Source organism: Ascaphus truei, chromosome 14, assembly GCF_040206685.1.
Source record: "Ascaphus truei isolate aAscTru1 chromosome 14, aAscTru1.hap1, whole genome shotgun sequence".
Taxonomy (NCBI): domain Eukaryota; kingdom Metazoa; phylum Chordata; class Amphibia; order Anura; family Ascaphidae; genus Ascaphus; species Ascaphus truei.
Window position 1 is genome coordinate 19,449,448 of NC_134496.1, and position 20,978 is coordinate 19,470,425.

The following is a 20,978-nucleotide window of genomic DNA, read 5'->3' on the forward strand; positions in this document are numbered from 1 at the left end:
CCCTCCCCCCTCCCAAAAAAAGTTGAAAATAAGATTAGAGAATCAGCCCCAGGACAGATACAGAATGGTTTCCAGGCTGGGTATTTAAAAACATGATCAGAAATATACCCCTTTTCCTAGCAAAATCTTTATCCAGCCCCAGTCTGGGGGGGTGTGGATTTAAACAGCTGAAACAATCAAGACCCTTGCGTATCCGTATAAATATCACTTCAATTATCCACCCTCCAAAGGAAATCTAGTTCTCTCTATGGATACAGACTCCGTTCGAAAGGTCGCTTAATGTCAAGTGGACCCAACTTCTGAGTAGAACTTCAAAAGCAACCGTTATTTCTCTGCCGTCTCCTGTCATTTCTTTTAAAAAAACATAACATTTCATTTGGAAGAAGACAGCTACAAACAAAAAAAAAAGCACATTTCAGATTTACCCGACATGATCATTTCACAGGGTGCAATTTCTGGTGTAAAACCTGGTTCAAGTCTTTAACTTAAAGACTGGATTTGATTCTGTTCCAGTTTGTCGTGAAGTTAAACGTGGAGCTGGGAGAAATCTATTTTGGTACCGAGAGAAAGATGGCACCCCACTGTGAAAGGGTTAATATCCCGCAGGAACGCTTTGCTTTCTACACCAGGAGTGACCAACTCTAGTCAAGGGCCACCAACAGGTCAGGTATTGGGGTTATCCCTGCTTCAGCACAGGTGGCCCTCCTGAATGCAAGGATATCCCAAATACCTGGCATATTGATGGCTCTTGAGGACTGGAGTTGGCTGCCCCGGTGCTGCAACATTAAGCTGCTATTTTCTCAGACTTCTTGGTGGAAATTTACATTAAAAACAGAAATTATTTAAATGTTGGGACCAAAAAAAAAATATATATATGTATATAAAATTGGGTTTAAAAAAAAATAAAAAAAAAAATTTAATTCTGGGAATTTCCCGATTTGGTTTCCTGGATTATGAATAGAGCAGCACCACCGGGGGGCGGAGAATGGGGTATGTACACAGGGGGGGGGGGGGGGGGGAACACACACAAACTTTTCAGCAAGACCCAGGGGGCGGAATCGTACGGTTTGCTGGCGGGAGAGAGGTTAAGTGACGCTCAGCAGATATTTGGAAGGGGCTAAGGCAGGAGCCAGGTATCTGGGATATCCCTGCTTCAGCACAGGTGGCTCACATCATTGACTGATCCACTTGTGCTGAAGCCGGGATATCCTGGATACCTGGTCCTTGAGGACCGAGTTGGCCGCCTCTGGTGTACGGTCTATCAGGAGATGGGAGGGGTTTTTAAGCAGCGCGTTCCCGGCGGCGACCCTCTGTGGGAGGGGAGGCTCACCCCTCCTACATGCTCAGCTTCCTCTTGAGAGGCTTTCCCTCGGCCGCCGCCGGAAGCTGCCGGAAGCACTCCTCGGAGTGGATGTAGTGGAGCGCCATCTCGCTGTACGCCTCCAGGATGCGCTGCCGCTCCTCCATTGTGAACTCCATGGAGTAGGGGTGCACCTGGACGATGTGTCGCTTGATGGTGCTGACCTTCAGCGTGGCCAGCGTCCCCCCGCACACCATGCAGATGAGGCCCTGCCGGCGGCAGTCGTAGTCCATCATGAACTCCGTGCGCCAGCGGACCTGGTAGTTGCGTTTGGCGCTGTTGCAGGGCGGTCGCAGGGAGGGGGTGGAGCCGGAGGGTGTGGAGTCGGAGGACGGGGTGACTGAGTCCGAGCTGGGGCTGCAGTCCCGGCCGCTGGGTCCCTTTGTGTCAGAGGCCATAGACTCTTCTGTGAGGAGGGAAGAGAGAGGAGCGTAAGAAGCGTACAGAGACGAAAAGAAGAGGCTTTCTCCCCCCCCCCCCTCCCACCGCAGGGTGACAGAGACGAAAAGAAGAGGCTTTCTCCCCCCCCCCCCCCTCCCACCGCAGGGTGACAGAGACGAAAAGAAGAGGCTTTCTCCCCCCCCCCCCTCCCACCGCAGGGTGACAGAGCGGGGGTAATGAGGCTGTCATCCCCCCCCCCCCTCCCACCGCAGGGTGACAGAGAGGAGGTAATGAGGCTGTCATCCTCCCCCCCCCTCCCACCGCAGGGTGACAGAGAGGAGGTAATGAGGCTGTCATCCACCCCCCCCCCCTCCCACCGCAGGGTGACAGAGAGGAGGTAATGAGGCTGTCATCCCCCCCCCCCCCCTCCCACCGCAGGGTGACAGAGAGGAGGTAATGAGGCTGTCATCCCCCCCCCCCCTCCCACCGCAGGGTGACAGAGAGGAGGTAATGAGGCTGTCATCCCCCCCCCCCTCCCACCGCAGGGTGACAGAGAGGAGGTAATGAGGCTGTCATCCCCCCCCCTCCCACCGCAGGGTGACAGAGAGGAGGTAATGAGGCTGTCATCCACCCCCCCCCCTCCCACCGCAGGGTGACAGAGAGGAGGTAATGAGGCTGTCATCCACCCCCCCCCCCTCCCACCGCAGGGTGACAGAGAGGAGGTAATGAGGCTGTCATCCACCCCCCCCCCCTCCCACCGCAGGGTGACAGAGAGGTAATGAGGCTGTCATCCACCCCCCCCCTCCCACCGCAGGGTGACAGAGAGGAGGTAATGAGGCTGTCATCCCCCCCCCTCCCACCACAGGGTGACAGAGAGGAGGTAATGAGGCTGTCATCCACCCCCCCCCTCCCACCGCAGGGTGACAGAGAGGAGGTAATGAGGCTGTCATCCCCCCCACCCCCCTCCCACCGCAGGGTGACAGAGAGGAGGTAATGAGGCTGTCATCCACCCCCCCCCCCCTCCCACCGCAGGGTGACAGAGAGGAGGTAATGAGGCTGTCATCCACCCCCCCCCTCCCACCGCAGGGTGACAGAGAGGAGGTAATGAGGCTGTCATCTCCCCCCCCCCCTCCCACCGCAGGGTGACAGAGAGGAGGTAATGAGGCCGTCATCCCCGCCCCCTCCCACCGCAGGGTGACAGAGAGGAGGTAATGAGGCTGTCATCCACCCCCCCCCCTCCCACCGCAGGGTGACAGAGAGGAGGTAAAGAGGCTGTCATCCACCCCCCCCCTCCCACCGCAGGGTGACAGAGAGGAGGTAATGAGGCTGTCATCCACCCCCCCCCCCTCCCACCGCAGGGTGACAGAGAGGAGGTAATGAGGCTGTCATCCACCCCCCCCCCCCTCCCACCGCAGGGTGACAGAGCGGGGGTAATGAGGCTGTCATCCCCCACCCCCCTCCCACCGCAGGGTGACAGAGAGGAGGTAATGAGGCCGTCATCCCCCCCCCCCCCCTCCCACCGCAGGGTGACAGAGAGGAGGTAATGAGGCTGTCATCCACCCCCCCCCCCTCCCACCGCAGGGTGACAGAGAGGAGGTAATGAGGCTGTCATCCACCCCCCCCCCCTCCCACCGCAGGGTGACAGAGCGGGGGTAATGAGGCTGTCCTGTCCCCCCCCCCTCCCACCGCAGGGTGACAGAGAGGAGGTAATGAGGCTGTCATCCACCCCCCCCCCCCTCCCACCGCAGGGTGACAGAGAGGAGGTAATGAGGCTGTCATCCACCCCCCCCCTCCCACCGCAGGGTGACAGAGAGGAGGTAATGAGGCTGTCATCCACCCCCCCCCCTCCCACCGCAGGGTGACAGAGCGGGGGTAATGAGGCTGTCATCCAAACCCCCCCCCTCCCACCGCAGGGTGACAGAGCGGGGGTAATGAGGCTGTCTTCCCCCCCCCCCTCCCACCGCAGGGTGACAGAGCGGGGGTAATGAGGCTGTCATCCCCCCCCCCTCCCACCGAAGGGTGACAGAGAGGAGGTAATGAGGCTGTCATCCACCCCCCCCCTCCCACCAAAGGGTGACAGAGAGGAGGTAAAGAGGCTGTCATCCACCACCCCCTCCCACCGAAGGGTGACAGAGAGGAGGTGATGAGGCTGTCATCCCCCCCCCCCTCCCACCACAGGGTGACAGAGAGGAGGTAATGAGGCTGTCATCCCCCCCCCCCTCCCACCGAAGGGTGACAGAGAGGAGGTAATGAGGCTGTCATCCCCCACCCCCCTCCCACCGAAGGGTGACAGAGCGGGGTAATGAGGCTGTCATCCCCCCCCCCCCCCTCCCACCGCAGGGTGACAGAGCGGGGGTAATGAGGCTGTCATCCCCCCCCCCCCCTCCCACCGCAGGGTGACAGAGCGGGGGTAATGAGGCTGTCATCCCCCCCCCCCCCCTCCCACCGCAGGGTGACAGAGCGGGGGTAATGAGGCTGTCATCCCCCCCCCCCTCCCACCGCAGGGTGACAGAGCGGGGGTAATGAGGCTGTCATCCACCCCCCCCCCCTCTCAACGCAGGGTGACAGAACGGGGGTAATGAGGCTGTCATCCCCCCCCCCTCCCACCGAAGGGTGACAGAGAGGAGGTAATGAGGCTGTCATCCCCCACCCCCCTCCCACCGAAGGGTGACAGAGCGGGGGTAATGAGGCTGTCATCCCCCCCCCCCTCCCACCGCAGGGTGACAGAGCGGGGGTAATGAGGCTGTCATCCACCCCCCCCCCTCCCACCGCAGGGTGACAGAGCGGGGGTAATGAGGCTGTCATCCCCCCCCCCCCCTCCCACCGCAGGGTGACAGAGCGGGGGTAATGAGGCTGTCATCCCCCCCTCCCACCACAGGGTGACAGAGCGGGGTAATGAGGCTGTCATCCACCCCCCCCCCTCCCACCGCAGGGTGACAGAGAGGAGGTAAAGAGGCTGTCATCCACCCCCCCCCTCCCACCGCAGGGTGACAGAGAGGAGGTAATGAGGCTGTCATCCACCCCCCCCCCTCCCACCGCAGGGTGACAGAGAGGAGGTAATGAGGCTGTCATCCACCCCCCCCCCCTCCCACCGCAGGGTGACAGAGCGGGGGTAATGAGGCTGTCATCCCCCACCCCCCTCCCACCGCAGGGTGACAGAGAGGAGGTAATGAGGCCGTCATCCCCCCCCCCCCCTCCCACCGCAGGGTGACAGAGAGGAGGTAATGAGGCTGTCATCCACCCCCCCCCCCTCCCACCGCAGGGTGACAGAGAGGAGGTAATGAGGCTGTCATCCACCCCCCCCCTCCCACCGCAGGGTGACAGAGAGGAGGTAATGAGGCTGTCATCCACCCCCCCCCCCTCCCACCGCAGGGTGACAGAGCGGGGGTAATGAGGCTGTCATCCAAACCCCCCCCCTCCCACCGCAGGGTGACAGAGCGGGGGTAATGAGGCTGTCTTCCCCCCCCCCTCCCACCGCAGGGTGACAGAGCGGGGGTAATGAGGCTGTCTTCCCCCCCCCCCCTCCCACCGCAGGGTGACAGAGCGGGGGTAATGAGGCTGTCATCCCCCCCCCCTCCCACCGAAGGGTGACAGAGAGGAGGTAATGAGGCTGTCATCCACCCCCCCCCCCCTCCCACCGAAGGGTGACAGAGAGGAGGTAAAGAGGCTGTCATCCACCACCCCCTTCCACCGAAGGGTGACAGAGAGGAGGTGATGAGGCTGTCATCCCCCCCCCCCCTCCCACCACAGGGTGACAGAGAGGAGGTAATGAGGCTGTCATCCCCCCCCCCCTCCCACCGAAGGGTGACAGAGAGGAGGTAATGAGGCTGTCATCCCCCACCCCCCTCCCACCGAAGGGTGACAGAGCGGGGTAATGAGGCTGTCATCCCCCCCCCCCCCTCCCACCGCAGGGTGACAGAGCGGGGGTAATGAGGCTGTCATCCCCCCCCCCCCTCCCACCGCAGGGTGACAGAGCGGGGGTAATGAGGCTGTCATCCCCCCCCCCCCCTCCCACCGCAGGGTGACAGAGCGGGGGTAATGAGGCTGTCATCCCCCCCCCCTCCCACCGCAGGGTGACAGAGCGGGGGTAATGAGGCTGTCATCCACCCCCCCCCCCTCTCAACGCAGGGTGACAGAGCGGGGGTAATGAGGCTGTCATCCCCCCCCCCCTCCCACCGAAGGGTGACAGAGAGGAGGTAATGAGGCTGTCATCCCCCACCCCCCTCCCACCGAAGGGTGACAGAGCGGGGGTAATGAGGCTGTCATCCCCCCCCCCCTCCCACCGCAGGGTGACAGAGCGGGGGTAATGAGGCTGTCATCCACCCCCCCCCCCTCCCACCGCAGGGTGACAGAGCGGGGGTAATGAGGCTGTCATCCCCCCCCCCCCCCCTCCCACCGCAGGGTGACAGAGCGGGGGTAATGAGGCTGTCATCCCCCCCTCCCACCACAGGGTGACAGAGCGGGGGTAATGAGGCTGTCTCCCCCCCTCCTACCGCAGGGTGACAGAGAGGAGGTAATGAGGCTGTCATCCCCCCCCCCTCCCACCGCAGGGTGACAGAGCGGGGGTAATGAGGCTGTCATCCACCCCCCCCCCCCTCCCACCGCAGGGTGACAGAGAGGAGGTAATGAGGCTGTCATCCACCCCCCCCCCTCCCACCGCAGGGTGACAGAGAGGAGGTAATGAGGCTGTCATCCCCCCCCCCCCTCCCACCACAGGGTGACAGAGCGGGGGTAATGAGGCTGTCATCCCCCCCCCCCTCCCACCGCAGGGTGACAGAGAGGAGGTAATGAGGCTGTCATCCACCCCCCCCCTCCTACCGCAGGGTGACAGAGCGGGGGTAATGAGGCTGTCATCCATCCCCCCCCCCTCCCACCGCAGGGTGACAGAGCGGGGGTAATGAGGCTGTCATCCACCCCCCCCCCTCCCACCGCAGGGTGACAGAGCGGGGGTAATGAGGCTGTCATCCCCCCCCCCCCCTCCCACCGCAGGGTGACAGAGCGGGGGTAATGAGGCTGTCATCCACCCCCCCCCCCCTCCCACCGCAGGGTGACAGAGCGGGGGTAATGAGGCTGTCCTGTCCCCCCCCTCCCACCGCAGGGTGACAGAGAGGAGGTAATGAGGCTGTCTTCCCCCCCCCCCTCCCACCGCAGGGTGACAGAGAGGAGGTAATGAGGCTGTCATCCACCCCCCCCCCCCCCACCGCAGGGTGACAGAGCGGGGGTAATGAGGCTGTCATCCCCCCCCCCCTCCCACCGCAGGGTGACAGAGAGGAGGTAATGAGGCTGTCATCCACCCCCCCCCTCCTACCGCAGGGTGACAGAGCGGGGGTAATGAGGCTGTCATCCATCCCCCCCCCCCCTCCCACCGCAGGGTGACAGAGCGGGGGTAATGAGGCTGTCATCCACCCCCCCCCTCCCACCGCAGGGTGACAGAGCGGGGGTAATGAGGCTGTCATCCCCCCCCCCCCTCCCACCGCAGGGTGACAGAGAGGAGGTAATGAGGCTGTCATCCCCCCCCCCCCCCTCCTACCGCAGGGTGACAGAGAGGAGGTAATGAGGCTGTCATCCACCCCCCCCCCTCCCACCGCAGGGTGACAGAGCGGGGGTAATGAGGCTGTCATCCACCCCCCCCCCTCCTACCGCAGGGTGACAGAGCGGGGGTAATGAGGCTGTCCTGTCCCCCCACCGCAGGGTGACACAGAGAGGGAGTAATACTGTCTCTTCCCCCCCCCCCCCCACCAAAGGGTAACAGAGCGGGGTTAGTGAGGCTGTCCCACCCCATCGCAGGGTGACACAGAGACAGAGTAATGAGGCAAATGTTTACACCCCCCCCTCCCCCACCTGCTTTCTTACCGTTTATTTCCACGCAGATCTCCGTCTCTCCCCCTCCGCTCACCACTCCCTGCGTCAAGGACACCCCCCTTGCTCCACCCTCCTGCCCGGTCGCCATTTTCTGCTCCCACTCCTCCATGACCACAGCCTTCTCCTGGTCACTCAGGTAGGTGGTGTCCGGGTGCTTCTGCTGGATATGCATCTTCACCGTGCTGATCTTAGGGTTCATCAGCGTGACGCCACACACCATGCAGATCAGGCCGTCCTTCTGTGGGGTGTACTCCATCAGGTACTCCAGCTTCCAGCGATCGTGCTGGTACCGGCGGGGGTCCTTAACTCTCCCCCCCACCCTCCCAAAGGCAAACTCCCACGAGGCTCCCCCTGCCTCCGTTCCCAGCATCCCTGTCCAGGAAGACACCTCCTCCTCTGGGGCATAAGGTCCGCCCCACGCAGGGTCACAGTCTGCACCCTTTACACCATCCAGTTCAGTGTCTACAGAAGGGAGTGAGCGAGGCGGGGAGCGGGGTAGCGCAGAGCGAGGTGGGGAGCAGGGTAGCGCAGAGCAAGCGGGGTAGCGCAGAGCAAGGCGGGTAGCGCAGAGCGAGGCGGGGAGCGGGGGAGCGCAGAGCGAGGTGGGGAGCGGGGGAGCGCAGAGCGAGCGGGGGAGCGCAGAGCGAGCGGGGGAGCGCAGAGCGAGGCGGGGAGCGCAGAGCGAGGCGGGGAGCGCAGAGCAAGCGGGGTAGCGCAGAGCGAGGCGGGGAGCGGGGTAGTGCAGAGCGAGGCGGGGAGCGGGGTAGCGCAGAGCGAGGCGGGGAGCGGGGTAGCGCAGAGCGAGGCGGGGAGCGGGGTAGCGCAGAGCGAGCGGGGGAGCGCAGAGCGAGGGGGTAGCGCAGAGCGAGGCGGGGAGCGCAGAGCGAGGCGGGGAGCGCAGAGCGAGGCGCGGAGCGCAGAGCGAGGCGCGGAGCGCAGAGCGAGGCGGCGAGCGCAGAGCGAGGCGGCGAGCGCAGAGCGAGGCGGGGAGCGCAGAGCGAGGCGGGGAAGAGACGGGGAGGAAGAAAGAGTAGAGAAAAAAAAATGAGCAAGGGAGATGACACTTATGTTGGAGTTATTAAAATATGTGTGTGTGTGTGTGTGTGTGTGTGTGTGTGTGTGTGTGTGTGTGTGTGTGTGTGTGTGTGTGTGTGTGTGTGTGTGTGTGTGTGTGTGTGTGTGTGTATCTCTTTTAGGGGGCCATGTTAAATGGTTTTGAAGCAAAAATTGGCATTGTCTGCTCATTTGCATGTCATTTCCCAGGATCCCTTGCAGTGGAAGCGCTGAGATATATATATATCTCAACTGGAAATATTACTGTATGCTCATTTGCATGTCTTAGGCAGGTCTGCAACCCTGTCTTTCACCATTATCACCCAGCACACAGCACTTCCACTGCAGCAAGGGATTGTGGGAAATGACATGCAAATGAGCACACAGTGCCACCTTTTGTCCCAAGCTCATATTACACGAGCAACCCTTAAGCCAGGCCTGCACAACATACGGCCCGCGACGGCTCCTCCAACCGCCCCCCCCCCACACACTTCACCCCCTCTTCCCTGGTAGGGAAGGAAGGAGCGCGCTCCAGCTGTGGGACAGCGCGCTCCTTCCCCCTCTCCAGCAGTGTAGCGCGACCCGGAACTTCCGGGGTCTGCTGCTAGAGCGCGCATCCCTCGCGCTTCTCCCTGCCGCCATCTGTTGCCTCCGCCGCCACCGCCATCAGGTAACATGGGGGGCAGGGGGTAGTTCATCCATGAGTGGTTGGGGGGGCTGTTGAAATGGGCTGGGGGGGGGGGAGAGAGATGCTAGGTGCAGGGGGGGGGGAGAGAGATGCGAGGTGCAGGGGGGGAGAGAGATGCGAGGTGCAGGGGGGGGAGAGAGATGCGAGGTGCAGGGGGGGGGGGAAGAGAGATGCGAGGTGCAGGGGGGGGGGAGAGAGATGCGAGGTGCAGGGGGGGGGAGAGAGATGCGAGGTGCAGGGGGGGGGAGAGAGATGCGAGGTGCAGGGGGGGGAGAGAGATGCGAGGTGCAGGGGGGGGAGAGAGATGCGAGGTGCAGGGGGGGGAGAGAGATGCGAGGTGCAGGGGGGGAGAGAGATGCGAGGTGCAGGGGGGGGAGAGAGATGCGAGGTGCGGGGGGGGAGAGATGCGAGGTGCAGGGGGGGAGAGATGCGCGGTGCAGGGGGGGGGGAGAGAGATGCGAGGTGCAGGGGGGGGGGGAGAGAGATGCGAGGTGCAGGGGGGGGGGGGGAGAGAGATGCGAGGTGCAGGGGGGGGAGAGAGATGCGAGGTGCAGGGGGGGGAGAGAGATGCGAGGTGCAGGGGGGGGAGAGAGATGCGAGGTGCAGGGGGGGGAGAGAGATGCGAGGTGCAGGGGGGGGAGAGAGATGCGAGGTGCAGGGGGGGAGAGAGATGCGAGGTGCAGGGGGGGGAGAGAGATGCGAGGTGCAGGGGGAGGGAGAGAGATGCGAGGTGCAGGGGGGGAGAGAGATGCGAGGTGCAGGGGGGGAGAGAGATGCGAGGTGCAGGGGGGGAGAGAGATGCGAGGTGCAGGGGGGGGGGGGAGAGAGATGCGAGGTGCGGGGGGGGGGAGAGAGATGCGAGGTGCGGGGGGGGGAGAGAGATGAGAGGTGCAGGGGGGGAGAGAGATGCGAGGTGCAGGGGGGGAGAGAGATGCGAGGTGCAGGGGGGGGGAGAGAGATGCGAGGTGCAGGGGGGGGAGAGAGAGATGCGAGGTGCAGGGGGGGAGAGAGAGATGCGAGGTGCAGGGGGGGGAGAGAGATGCGAGGTGCAGGGGGGGGAGAGAGAGATGCGAGGTGCAGGGGGGAGAGAGATGCGAGGTGCAGGGGGGGAGAGAGATGCGAGGTGCAGGGGGGGAGAGAGATGCGAGGTGCAGGGGGGGGAGAGAGATGCGAGGTGCAGGGGGGGGGAGAGAGATGCGAGGTGCAGGGGGGGAGAGAGATGCGAGGTGCAGGGGGGGAGAGAGATGTGAGGTGCAGGGGGGGGAGAGAGATGCGAGGTGCAGGGGGGGGAGAGAGATGCGAGGTGCAGGGGGGAGAGAGATGCGAGGTGCAGGGGGGAGAGAGATGCGAGGTACAGGGGGGTGGGATGTGTGTGGTGTGCAGGGAGGTATTATGTGTATGGGTGAGGGGGAGAGATGGGGGTATGAGAGATCGATGGGGAGTCTCGCAAAGGTTGATGATGCGGGTTTTTGGGAGAGATATGAGGATGATGATGAAGGGTGCTGGGGTAGATATACGAGGAGGATGATGATGATGATGATGAAGGGTGCTGGGGTAGATATGAGGATGATGATGATAATGATGATGATTTTACCCGTGCGGCCCCAAACTTTTTTCCTTGGAGCAGTTCGGCCCTTCTCACTGTACAAGTTGTGCAGGCCTGCCTTAAGCCAATGCATCCTGCTTTAAACACAGCTTTTAAGCAAAGGCTGGGGTGAGATGCAAAGCCAGTAAACCCACTCACAGACATGTTTCAACCTTGATGGGTATCATCAGTGTGAGGTTGGTTGCTGGCTATGCTGATTTGAGATTAAGAGTAGGTATTCACCACACTTAATAACACTGACAGGATTAACAATGGTATTTGGGACCAAGACTAAATTTTTAAAGCTTCCAATGACTGAGCTCCAGATCAGAACCAACGCTAATACCATCCTAGCCCCCGTTACTAGTTTCAAATACCTGGGCATATGGTTTGACTCCCATTTAACATTCGGGATGCACATTGATACCCTGACATCCAAAATCTATGCCAAACTAGGTGTACATTACAGGAGCAAATCCTCCCTAAGTCTCCTGGTCAAAGCGTATCGCACAGCAGATGCTAATGCCAATTATCGACTATGGAGACATAGTATATGGCTCGGCACCTCAAACCCACCTTAGCAAACTTGACACCCTCTACAATTCAATTTGCCGTTTTGTTCTCCAATGCAACTACAACACACATCACTGCGAAATGCTCAAAGAACTAGATTGGTCATCACTAGAGTCTAGGCGCAAAGTTCACCTTTCCAGTCTTGCATTCAAATACTTTCTGGGCAAACTACCCGTCTATCTGAACAAGCTCCTCACCCCTACCACATGCAGCACTATCATCTGAGATCTGATTCAGAAAGACTGTACATGGTCCCAAGGCACAACAAAGTATCCGGCCGCTCCTCCTCTTACCGTGCACCCCAAAACTGGAATAACCTACAGGAGACTCTCACAGCCGCCACTAGTGTAAGTTCTTTCAAAATTAAAGCTGTCTCACATTTTAATCTAGTCTGTACGTGCTACATACGTCTAATTTATATATATATATATATATATTATCTCTAACAGTGCATGCTATGTCTTGTATATAATGTATACCCTGTTCACTTATGTAACCATGTATTATTTGTCATCTTAACTCTATGCCCAGGACATACTTGAAAACGAGAGGTAACTCTCAATGTATTACTGCCTGGTAAAACATTAGTGTAAAAAGTACAAGGTTTTATTGGCACGAGCTAAAATCAGGTCACTCGCAGTAATTCGGTTGACCATGCGCATTGGACGTGAGCATCAGTCTCCTGTTGTTCGGCTGCCGGTATGGAGCTCCCGTCTCGTAGCTGGAGGCGTGTAGAAATCTTTCCTTATCCACAGCCGGGTACCTCCGATGGTGTGCGTCCACACAACGGCCCCCCGGGCACAATGAAACACGCTCTCCTAGTTCCGCAATTATACAGCTCCCCTCCGTTGTAGCAGAGAACCAATGAAACAGGTTTGTGGCTCAGCCAATCGCGTTCAGTCGTTTGTGCCCGGGGGGCCGTTGTGTGGACGCACACCATCGGAGGTACCCGGCTGTGGATAAGGAAAGATTTCTACACGCCTCCAGCTACGAGACGGGAGCTCCATACCGGCAGCCGAACAACAGGAGACTGATGCTCACGTCCAATGCGCATGGTCAACCGAATTACTGCGAGTGACCTGATTTTAGCTCGTGCCAATAAAACCTTGTACTTTTTACACTATGGAGCCCGCGCTGTCACTTTTTTGTTTTCAAGAAGTATCGAGGAAGGTGATTGATCCTGCGGATAGCTGTGCGAAGGTTCCAGTGGTTTTATTATTTCTAAATGTTTTATTATTTTTTGGCTTTTCCCATCCTTGCCTTTATTCCTCATTCCCCCCTTCCCTCTTCATCCTTGTCATATATGTTGTTTGTTTGTTGTGTGTAGTTTGTCCCTATCTGGCACTTAATCTAATAGTGGTTTCCTCACGATCATAGGTTAAAGATTTATCACCAATGATGATTTTCACCATTAATACGGCGATGTGTGTGTGTGTGTGTGTGTGTGTGTGTGTGTGTGTGTGTGTATATGTGTATATGTGTGTATGTATGTATGTATGTATGTGTGTATATGTGTGTGTGTGTGTGTGTGTATATGTGTGTGTGTGTGTGTGTGTGTGTGTGTGTGTATGTGTGTGTATGTGTGTGTGTGTGTGTGTGTGTGTGTGTGTGTGTGTGTGTGTGTGTGTGTGTGTGTGTGTGTGTGTGTGTGTGTGTGTGTGTATGTGTGTGTGTGTGTGTGTGTGTATATGTATGTATATATGTGTGTGTGTGTGTGTGTGTGTGTGTGTGTGTGTGTGTGTGTGTGTGTGTGTGTGTGTGTGTGTGTGTGTGTGTGTGTGTGTGTGTGTGTGTGTGTATATATATCTCCCCCTGTGCTCACGGTATATATTACACCCCTAATATTTCACCCTCCCCCGTGGCCCCGTCCCCCATAACATACACAGCTCCCCTCCTTACCGAACACTCCTCCTTCCTTTTGCTTCTGGTCCGCCGCCATGGCCACCTTGCTCTCCCACTCCTGGATGACGACGGCCCTCTCGTCCGCGGTGAGTTCGGACGTGTGTGGGTGCTTCTGCAGGATGTGCCTCTTGATGCTGCTCACTTTCAGCACGGTGAGCGAGGAGCAGCAGAACATGCACACTACGCTGTTCCGCAGGCCGTTGTAATCCATCAGGTACTCGCTGCGCCAGCGCGGCTGGTAAGACCGGCACTGATCCTGTTCCGACTTGCTCCCCCGCCACAGGCTCACCTCCCACAGCATGGGGTCCACCCCGGGGGGCCAGCGGGGAGCCTCGATGGGGAGTGCTTTAGGGGACTTTGACTCCGCCTGAACCGGGCCTTTGGGGGCGATGAACCTCCAGGATTTGGGGGAATCCAGTAAAGAGGGTGGAGAGGGGTAATGGGAGGAAGAGTCTGGGATAACAGAGACTTGGGTGATAAGGATGGGTGTGGGGGCTTCCACTGAGAGGAGTGAGGAATAGTGGATGGGAGAAAGTGGGGAGGAGAAAAGACATCATTTAGTATTAGACTATTCTCCACTTCCTCTAAAACCCATATAACTCTCCCAACCCCATATAACTCTCCCAACCCCATATAACTCTCCCAACCCCATATAACTCTCCCAACCCCATATAACTCTCCCAACCCCATATAACTCTCCCAACCCCATATAACTCTCCCAACCCCATAATTCTTCAACCCCCTTCTCCCAACCCTATATAACGCTTCACCCCCCTGCTCCCAGCCCCATATACTTCTTCACCCCCCTTCTCCCAACCCCATATAAACTTCCCCCCCTTCTCCCAACCCCATTTAAATCTCCCCTCACTCCATCCACCCTTCTCTCCCCCCATGCCCACCTTCGCACCATTCCCTGTGCCCCTCACCCTTTAACATGGGCATCCCAACGCCCAGCACTGTCGGTGCTTTGTCATCTACTCGCTGAAGTGGCAGCACTCTCTGTTTCTCCGCTGCCAGCACCCTTTGCGCCTCCAACATCTTCTGGTTCTCCTCCTTCAATTTCCGGACCTGTTCTGCATTCTGTTTTTCCTCCTCCAACCTCCCGATCTCTTTCACCTTTTGCTTCTCCTCCTCCAACCTAGAGACCTCTTCTGCCTTCTCATGCTCTTCCTCCAACCTCCGAGTTCTGACCTCTTCAACTGTCTGCTTAACCTGCTCCAACCTCTGGACCTCTCCTATCTTATCTTCCTCCAAACTCCGGACCTCTCCCACCTTCTCCTCCTCCAAACTCCGGACCTCTCCCACCTTCTCCTCCTCCATGCTCCGGACCTCTCCCACCTTCTCCTCCTCCATACTCCGGACCTCTCCCACTTTCTCAACCTCCATACTCTGGACCTCTCCCACCTTCTCAACCTCCAACTTCTGGACCTCTCCCACCTTCTCAACCTCCAACTTCTGGACCTCTCCTGTCTTCTCAACCTCTTGCACCTTATCCTGCTCTAACTTCTGGACGTCTTGCTCTATCTTTTGCTCTTCATCCTCTTTCTTTACCAACGCCTCTTCCTCCTCCTCCTCTTCCATTTCCTCCTCATCCTCCTCATCCTCCTCGTCATCATCATCATCATCATCATCCTCCTCCTCAGTCTCCCCGCGGTTTCCCCAGGCCTCCAGTATTCGGCTCTTCTGGGTGGGGCTGTACTGTAGGGAGGTGGGGTGCGTGTCTAGGATGTGGCGCTTGATGTCAGCTAGGTTGAGACTGGGCAGGACGCTGGCACACATCATACAGTGCAGTTGATTTCCATGGCAGTCATAATCCATCAGGAACTCCACTCTGAACCACTGCTGAAGGGACTCATTCAGATACTGCTCCAGGTGACTCGTGTCTGTGGGGGAGGGTTGGAGCTCAGGTCCCAGCACGGGACGCCAGGCCCCCTTGCTAATGGGGGGTAGGCGACGGCGTTTCTTTTTTAGGCCTGTTGCAGGGCTGGTGTCATCTAGGAGAGGTGGGGGGAGATTGGTACAAGTGGGTGGTGTGTGAAAGGGGAGAGAGGGGGGTGCATGCAAGAGACGGGGTGGCAAGAAAGGGGAGGGTGGCGAGAGAGGGGTGGAAGCAAGAGTGGTGGGGGGTAGGGGGAGGAGAGTGGTGGGGGGTAGGGGGAGGAGAGGGCGGCGAGAGTTGGGGGGAGGGGTGGCGGAGAGACTTGTTACCTGCTCCCAGCTCCTCGCCCACGGTCCCCGGCAGCGCCTGTGCGTCCACGCAGAGGTGAGCATCCCAGCTCCCAATGATGACCTCCTTCTCGCGGGCCGTCCAGTGTAGGGAGTAGGGGTGCTTCTGGCGGATGTGACGTTTGATGGTGCTGAGTTTCAGGGTGGCCAGAGAGCTCCCGCACACCATGCAGATCATACTGTGGCAGCGAGCATTGAAATCCATTAAATACTCCAACCTCCAGTGGTAGTGGTAATAGCGCCGGTGGTCTCTTCCGGGGATACGGCTGTTCCCGGGCCGGGAGGCGCGCTCCTCACAGTGGTCCGCTCCAACCGCGACAACTCCTCCTGTGCCTCCATTGCTCTGGCCCTCTCCGCAGCTGTCGGGGGAGCTCCAGCAAAGGGTAAAAGGGCCTGGTAGCGCCCCACCCGGGTTGGGGTCAGAAGGGTCTATGGTGCTCGTGTCAGAGGAGAGGTCTGCACGGGAGGACGAGAGGTTATACAGAGAGAGGAAAAGGTTATAGAGAGATTAATTTTAGATCTACGACGAAAGGAGGGGGTAGGAGAGCGGAGAGGGATGAGAGGCTATATAGCTAGGAGAGCTAGAGGGAATGGCTGTATATTGCAGTACCACTTCCCTCCTCCAGGAGTCATTGTCACTCTATACTGCAGTACCACTTCCCTCCTCCAGGTGTCATTGTCACTCTATACTGCAGTACCACTTCCCTCCTCCAGGTGTCATTGTCACTCTATACTGCAGTACCACTTCCCTCCTCCAGGTGTCATTGTCACTCTATACTGCAGTACCACTTCCCTCCTCCAGGTGTCATTGTCACTCTATACTGCAGTACCACTTCCCTCCTCCAGGTGTCATTGTCACTCTACACTGCAGTACCACTTCCCTCCTCCAGGTGTCATTGTCACTCTACACTGCAGTACCACTTCCCTCCTCCAGGAGTCATTGTCCCTCTAGCGAAAACGCAACCCAAACCCACAAACCTGAATCTCATTCTGGGAGTACTCATATAGCCCCACCCCCTCCCAACACTGCCCACAATTTTAAGTTTGGCCCAGTATCCGAAGAGGAGATTACACAAGCGCTCCTCCAATTAAAGCTAAGCAGTCAGTGTGGACCTGCCTTACTTCAATCTAAATTCCTAAGACTTGGTGCCCCAGCCATTGCCAAACCAATTGCTTCCATAGTCAACTCTATCCTGTCTGCAGGCCATATCCCTAAAACCTGGAAAACTGCCAGAGTTGTCCCAATCTTCAAAAGTGGGGACAAAAACACTTTCTAAAACTACAGACCAATCTCCCTTCTCCCAATCCTATCCAAAGTCATGGAAAAATGTGTCCACTCCCAATTAAGCGATTACTATAACAAGACAAATTTCCCTAGCCAATTCCAATCTGGCTTTCGCCCCAAACACTCCACGGTAACTCCCCTGCTAAAAGTTTGCAATGAGATGCAGTGTGGAATGGAACGGGGACAACTCACTGGTGCAATATTCCTAGATTTTGCAAAGGCTTTTGATACTGTTGATCATGTTATCTTGCAAAACAAACTCCAGTGCTATGGGATAGGGAAGCATGATTTAAACTGGTTTCAGTCCTACCTATCAGGTAGATCCCAACATGTGTCCATCTAAGGGCGCGTCCATGGATAGTGCTTGCGGGCGGAGGCGCGCTTCCGCTCGGCACTGAGCCCCTACAGCCACAATGAGAGCGGCTTTAGTAGGGGCTCGCCTACGCTTTCGCAAGCGCGCGGAAGCGTAGGTCTTAGGGAAATTTTACATTTTCCCGCTTGCCGGAGCGCAGTGCCGGTCACGTGAGCGGTTCGCCCAATGAGGGCGAACCAGCTCCGTGACGTCACTGGCCCGCCCGCCAACACGCCCCCGACATGCCCTTGGACGGCACGCTGTCTAAGGCCAGGGAAAGCACCTGCTTTCCCTGAGTCTTAGCGCGCCTCCGCCCGCCCGCCAGAACCATAGCCGAGGCCTAAGGCTCTAACTCCAACCCCCTGGATATCACCTGTGGCGTCCCGCAAGGCTCTATTCTGGGGCCCCTACTCTTCTCAGTGTTCATCAATGATCTTCCCACAGCTTGTAAGGAAGCTTCAATACACATGTATAGATGACACAATCCTATATGCACACAGCCATAGCCTTTCCGACCTTTAACACATACTTCAATCTGACTTTGAGACTCGAAAACTGGATTTCCCAAAACAAACTGTTTTTAAACACTGACAAGACTGTTACAATGGTATTTGGGACCAAGACTACATTTTTAAAGCTTCCAGTGACTGAGCTCCACTTCCCCCCGCTAGGTGTCATTGTCCCTCTATACTGCAGTACCACTTCCCTCCTCCAGGTGTCATTGTCCCTCTATACTGCAGTACCACTTCCCTCCTCCAGGTGTCATTGTCCCTCTACACTGCAGTACCACTTCCCCCCGCTAGGTGTCAATGTCCTACAGTACCACTTCCCTCCTCCAGATGTCGCCCCCGCCCACCAGGCTCCGCCGCTCCCTTCTGTCCCGCTCACCCCCTGCGGCCTCCTCCTTCACACGGATCTCCGGACTCTCCTGCTCCCCATGGCCGCTTCTCGGTGAGGGTCGACCAGTATGGAGCAGCTCGGGCCCGCCGGTAGGGAGCAGCTCGGGCCCACCGCTGGCCTCTGGTTCCTCTGCCGGGCTCTGCTCCCGCTGCATGGCCGCTGTTCCCGCCGCACTCTCGGCTCCTCCTCCTGCCTCTGGGTCTCTACGCTACGCTACGCTCCGCTCCCCGGTGTACGTGGCGGATGGCGACGGGGGAGGGTGGGAGGGACAGCGCCCGAGAAACCCGCCGCTGAGCGCCGCACAGGACTGCGGGGGGCGGGGCCTGCGTATGACGTTCCAGGGATGGGGGCGGGGTCACACGCCGGAGCGCCGCACAGGACAGAGACCTCATCGTGACGTCACTGAGAGGACGAGGCCTCGCGCTAGCGCCGCACAGGACTGAGGAGGAGGGAAGTGTGAATGACGTCACGAGGGGCGGGGGCTGAGGAGTCACGGGAGAGACCTTGTGCTGATCATATATATATATATATATACACTGTGCTGTATCTGTACGCTGCACAGGTGTGTGTGTGTGTGTGTGTGTGTGTGTGTGTGTGTGTGTGTGTGTGTGTGTGTGTGTGTGTGTGTGTGTGTGTGTGTGTGTGTGTGTGTGTGTGTGTGTGTGTGTGTGTGTGTGTGTGTGTGTGTGTGTGTGTGTGTGTCTGACACTGTATCTAGATTCTATACACAGACCATGTGCTGATCTGTGTGTGTGTATATATATATATATATTTATATATTTATATATATATATTATACATATATACACTGTATCTAGATATATCTTGACCATGTGCTGATCAGGGTGTATATTATATAATAAATGGAAATATATATTGTATCTAGATTACACTATACTGTATACAGACCATGTGCTGATAAGCATACATATACACACACGCACGCACACCATACTTTATATACGTTATGGTGGGTGAAAAGGGCGACAAGAAACCCCCAGCATATAGCAAATAAAAAGTTCACTTGTGAGCACATTTACATGTCTTAAACAGGTCTGCAACCAGGGTTGCCACCTCCCCGGGTTTGACCCGGAGACTTCGGGTACTTACCTGGGTTTAGCCCGTCAATCTCCCAGTGGTGGCGGCGTCTCCGGCATTCTTCTGCAATTCCCCCTCCAACTGCAGTGAACATGGCTGTGCGGTGTCATATGACGGTGCGTTGCCATGGCAACGGGACGCTACGCGCAACGTGATGTCACATACCGTTATGATGTCACGTAGCGTCCCATTGTCATGGCAATGCGGCGCCATATGACGCCGTGCAGCCATGTTCACTGCAGTTGCAGCAGGATGTCAGGAGACGCCGCAGCACGCCGCCAAGTAAGGGGATTTTTTACTTTTCCTCTGGGTTGACCTTCAGTTGAAGGTGGCAACCCTGACTTTCCCATTATCACCTAGCATAGTGTTTCCTCTGCGGCAAGGGATTCTGGGAAATGACATGCAAATGAGCACAGTGTCATTTATACATATATATATATATATATATATATATATATATATATATATGTACACACACACACACACACACACACACACACTGTATATATATTCTATACATATACACTATTCACAGACTGTGCTGATCAGTGTATATAGCTAGATAGATACATACATACACACTGTATCTAGATTCTATACATCATACACAGACCATGTGTATATATATATATATATATATATATATATATATATATATATATATATACACACAGCAGCGGGTTCCGTTCCAGGGGCCCGCCGTATAGTGAAAATCGCGAGAAAGCGGATCCAGCGATTTTCAGTTCTGTGCATGCACAGAACGGTGTTTTCGCCGTTCGGCGCATGCGCGGCCTATGGTCTGCGCACGTGCGCCGGGCGCACGCCCTTTCTGCGCATGCGCGACAGAGAATGAAAGATGGCGGCCCCCTTCTCGGTGCCGCCGTATTGGCGTATCGCCGAAAAGCGGGGCCCTGCTGTACACAGATATAACTATATATACAGCACTATACTGTATATTGGGGCTGTGAGATGCTTTGCAGGGTTTATGCCATTCCACCTTAAATCCTTAAGCTCCGTGCCACAGATCGCTCTGTCACTATGGTAACAGGGCCCGGGGAAAGGCTGCAGAGCCACCCAGAGTTAACCGCTCCGCTACCAGAGCCCTGCAGAGCATAACTTAACCCCTTACCTGCAGAACATCACTTAACTCCTCCCCCGGCAGAGCATGACTTAACATGTCCCCTGCCAGAGCCCTGTAGCGTCACTTAACCCCTCTACTGCCACAGCGCAGCGCCCGTATTTTAAATTGGTGTGTGTGTGTGTGTGTGTGTGTGTGTGTGTGTGTGTGTATTATACCATTGTAAATTGTTACAAAAGTATAAACATACTTTGATACAAAAACATTATGTGTGCATTGTAGGCTGAGAGACAATGTTAGGGAGTTAATTGAATATTAAATAATGTAAATGAGAATATAAAAAAAAATCCTGAATACAGCAGGGCTCCGCTTTTCGGCGATCCGCCTATACGGCGGCACCGAGAAGGGGTCCGCCATCTTTGATTCTCCGTCGCGCTTGCGCAGACCGGTGTCTGCGCACGCAGACCATAGGCCGCGCATGCGCAGAACGGCGAAAACACCATTCTGTGCATGCACAGAACTGAAAATTCCGGCGATTTTCACTATACGGCGGCCCCTGGAACGGAACCCGCCGTATACCTGGGGCCTTACTGTATACATATTCTGTTTTTAAATGAACATTAGTAGAGCTCATA

At 57.2% G+C, this 20,978-nt stretch overlaps 1 protein-coding gene across 1 annotated transcript; it reads right to left on the reverse strand.

Moving 5' to 3' along the window:
* Positions 1 to 5: 5 nt before the first annotated feature.
* ZFTA (zinc finger translocation associated) lies at positions 6 to 18,600 on the reverse strand. The gene is made up of 6 exons (XM_075569982.1): positions 18,156 to 18,600; positions 15,613 to 16,086; positions 14,331 to 15,398; positions 13,402 to 13,905; positions 7,595 to 8,065; positions 6 to 1,766 (listed from the first exon to the last, which is right to left on the reverse strand). Exons 1-6 carry the CDS (start codon positions 18,319 to 18,321, stop codon positions 1,336 to 1,338), a joined length of 3,114 nt encoding a protein of 1,037 aa, XP_075426097.1. The 5' UTR covers positions 18,322 to 18,600; the 3' UTR covers positions 6 to 1,335.
* Between the last annotated feature and the right edge of the window lie 2,378 nt (positions 18,601 to 20,978).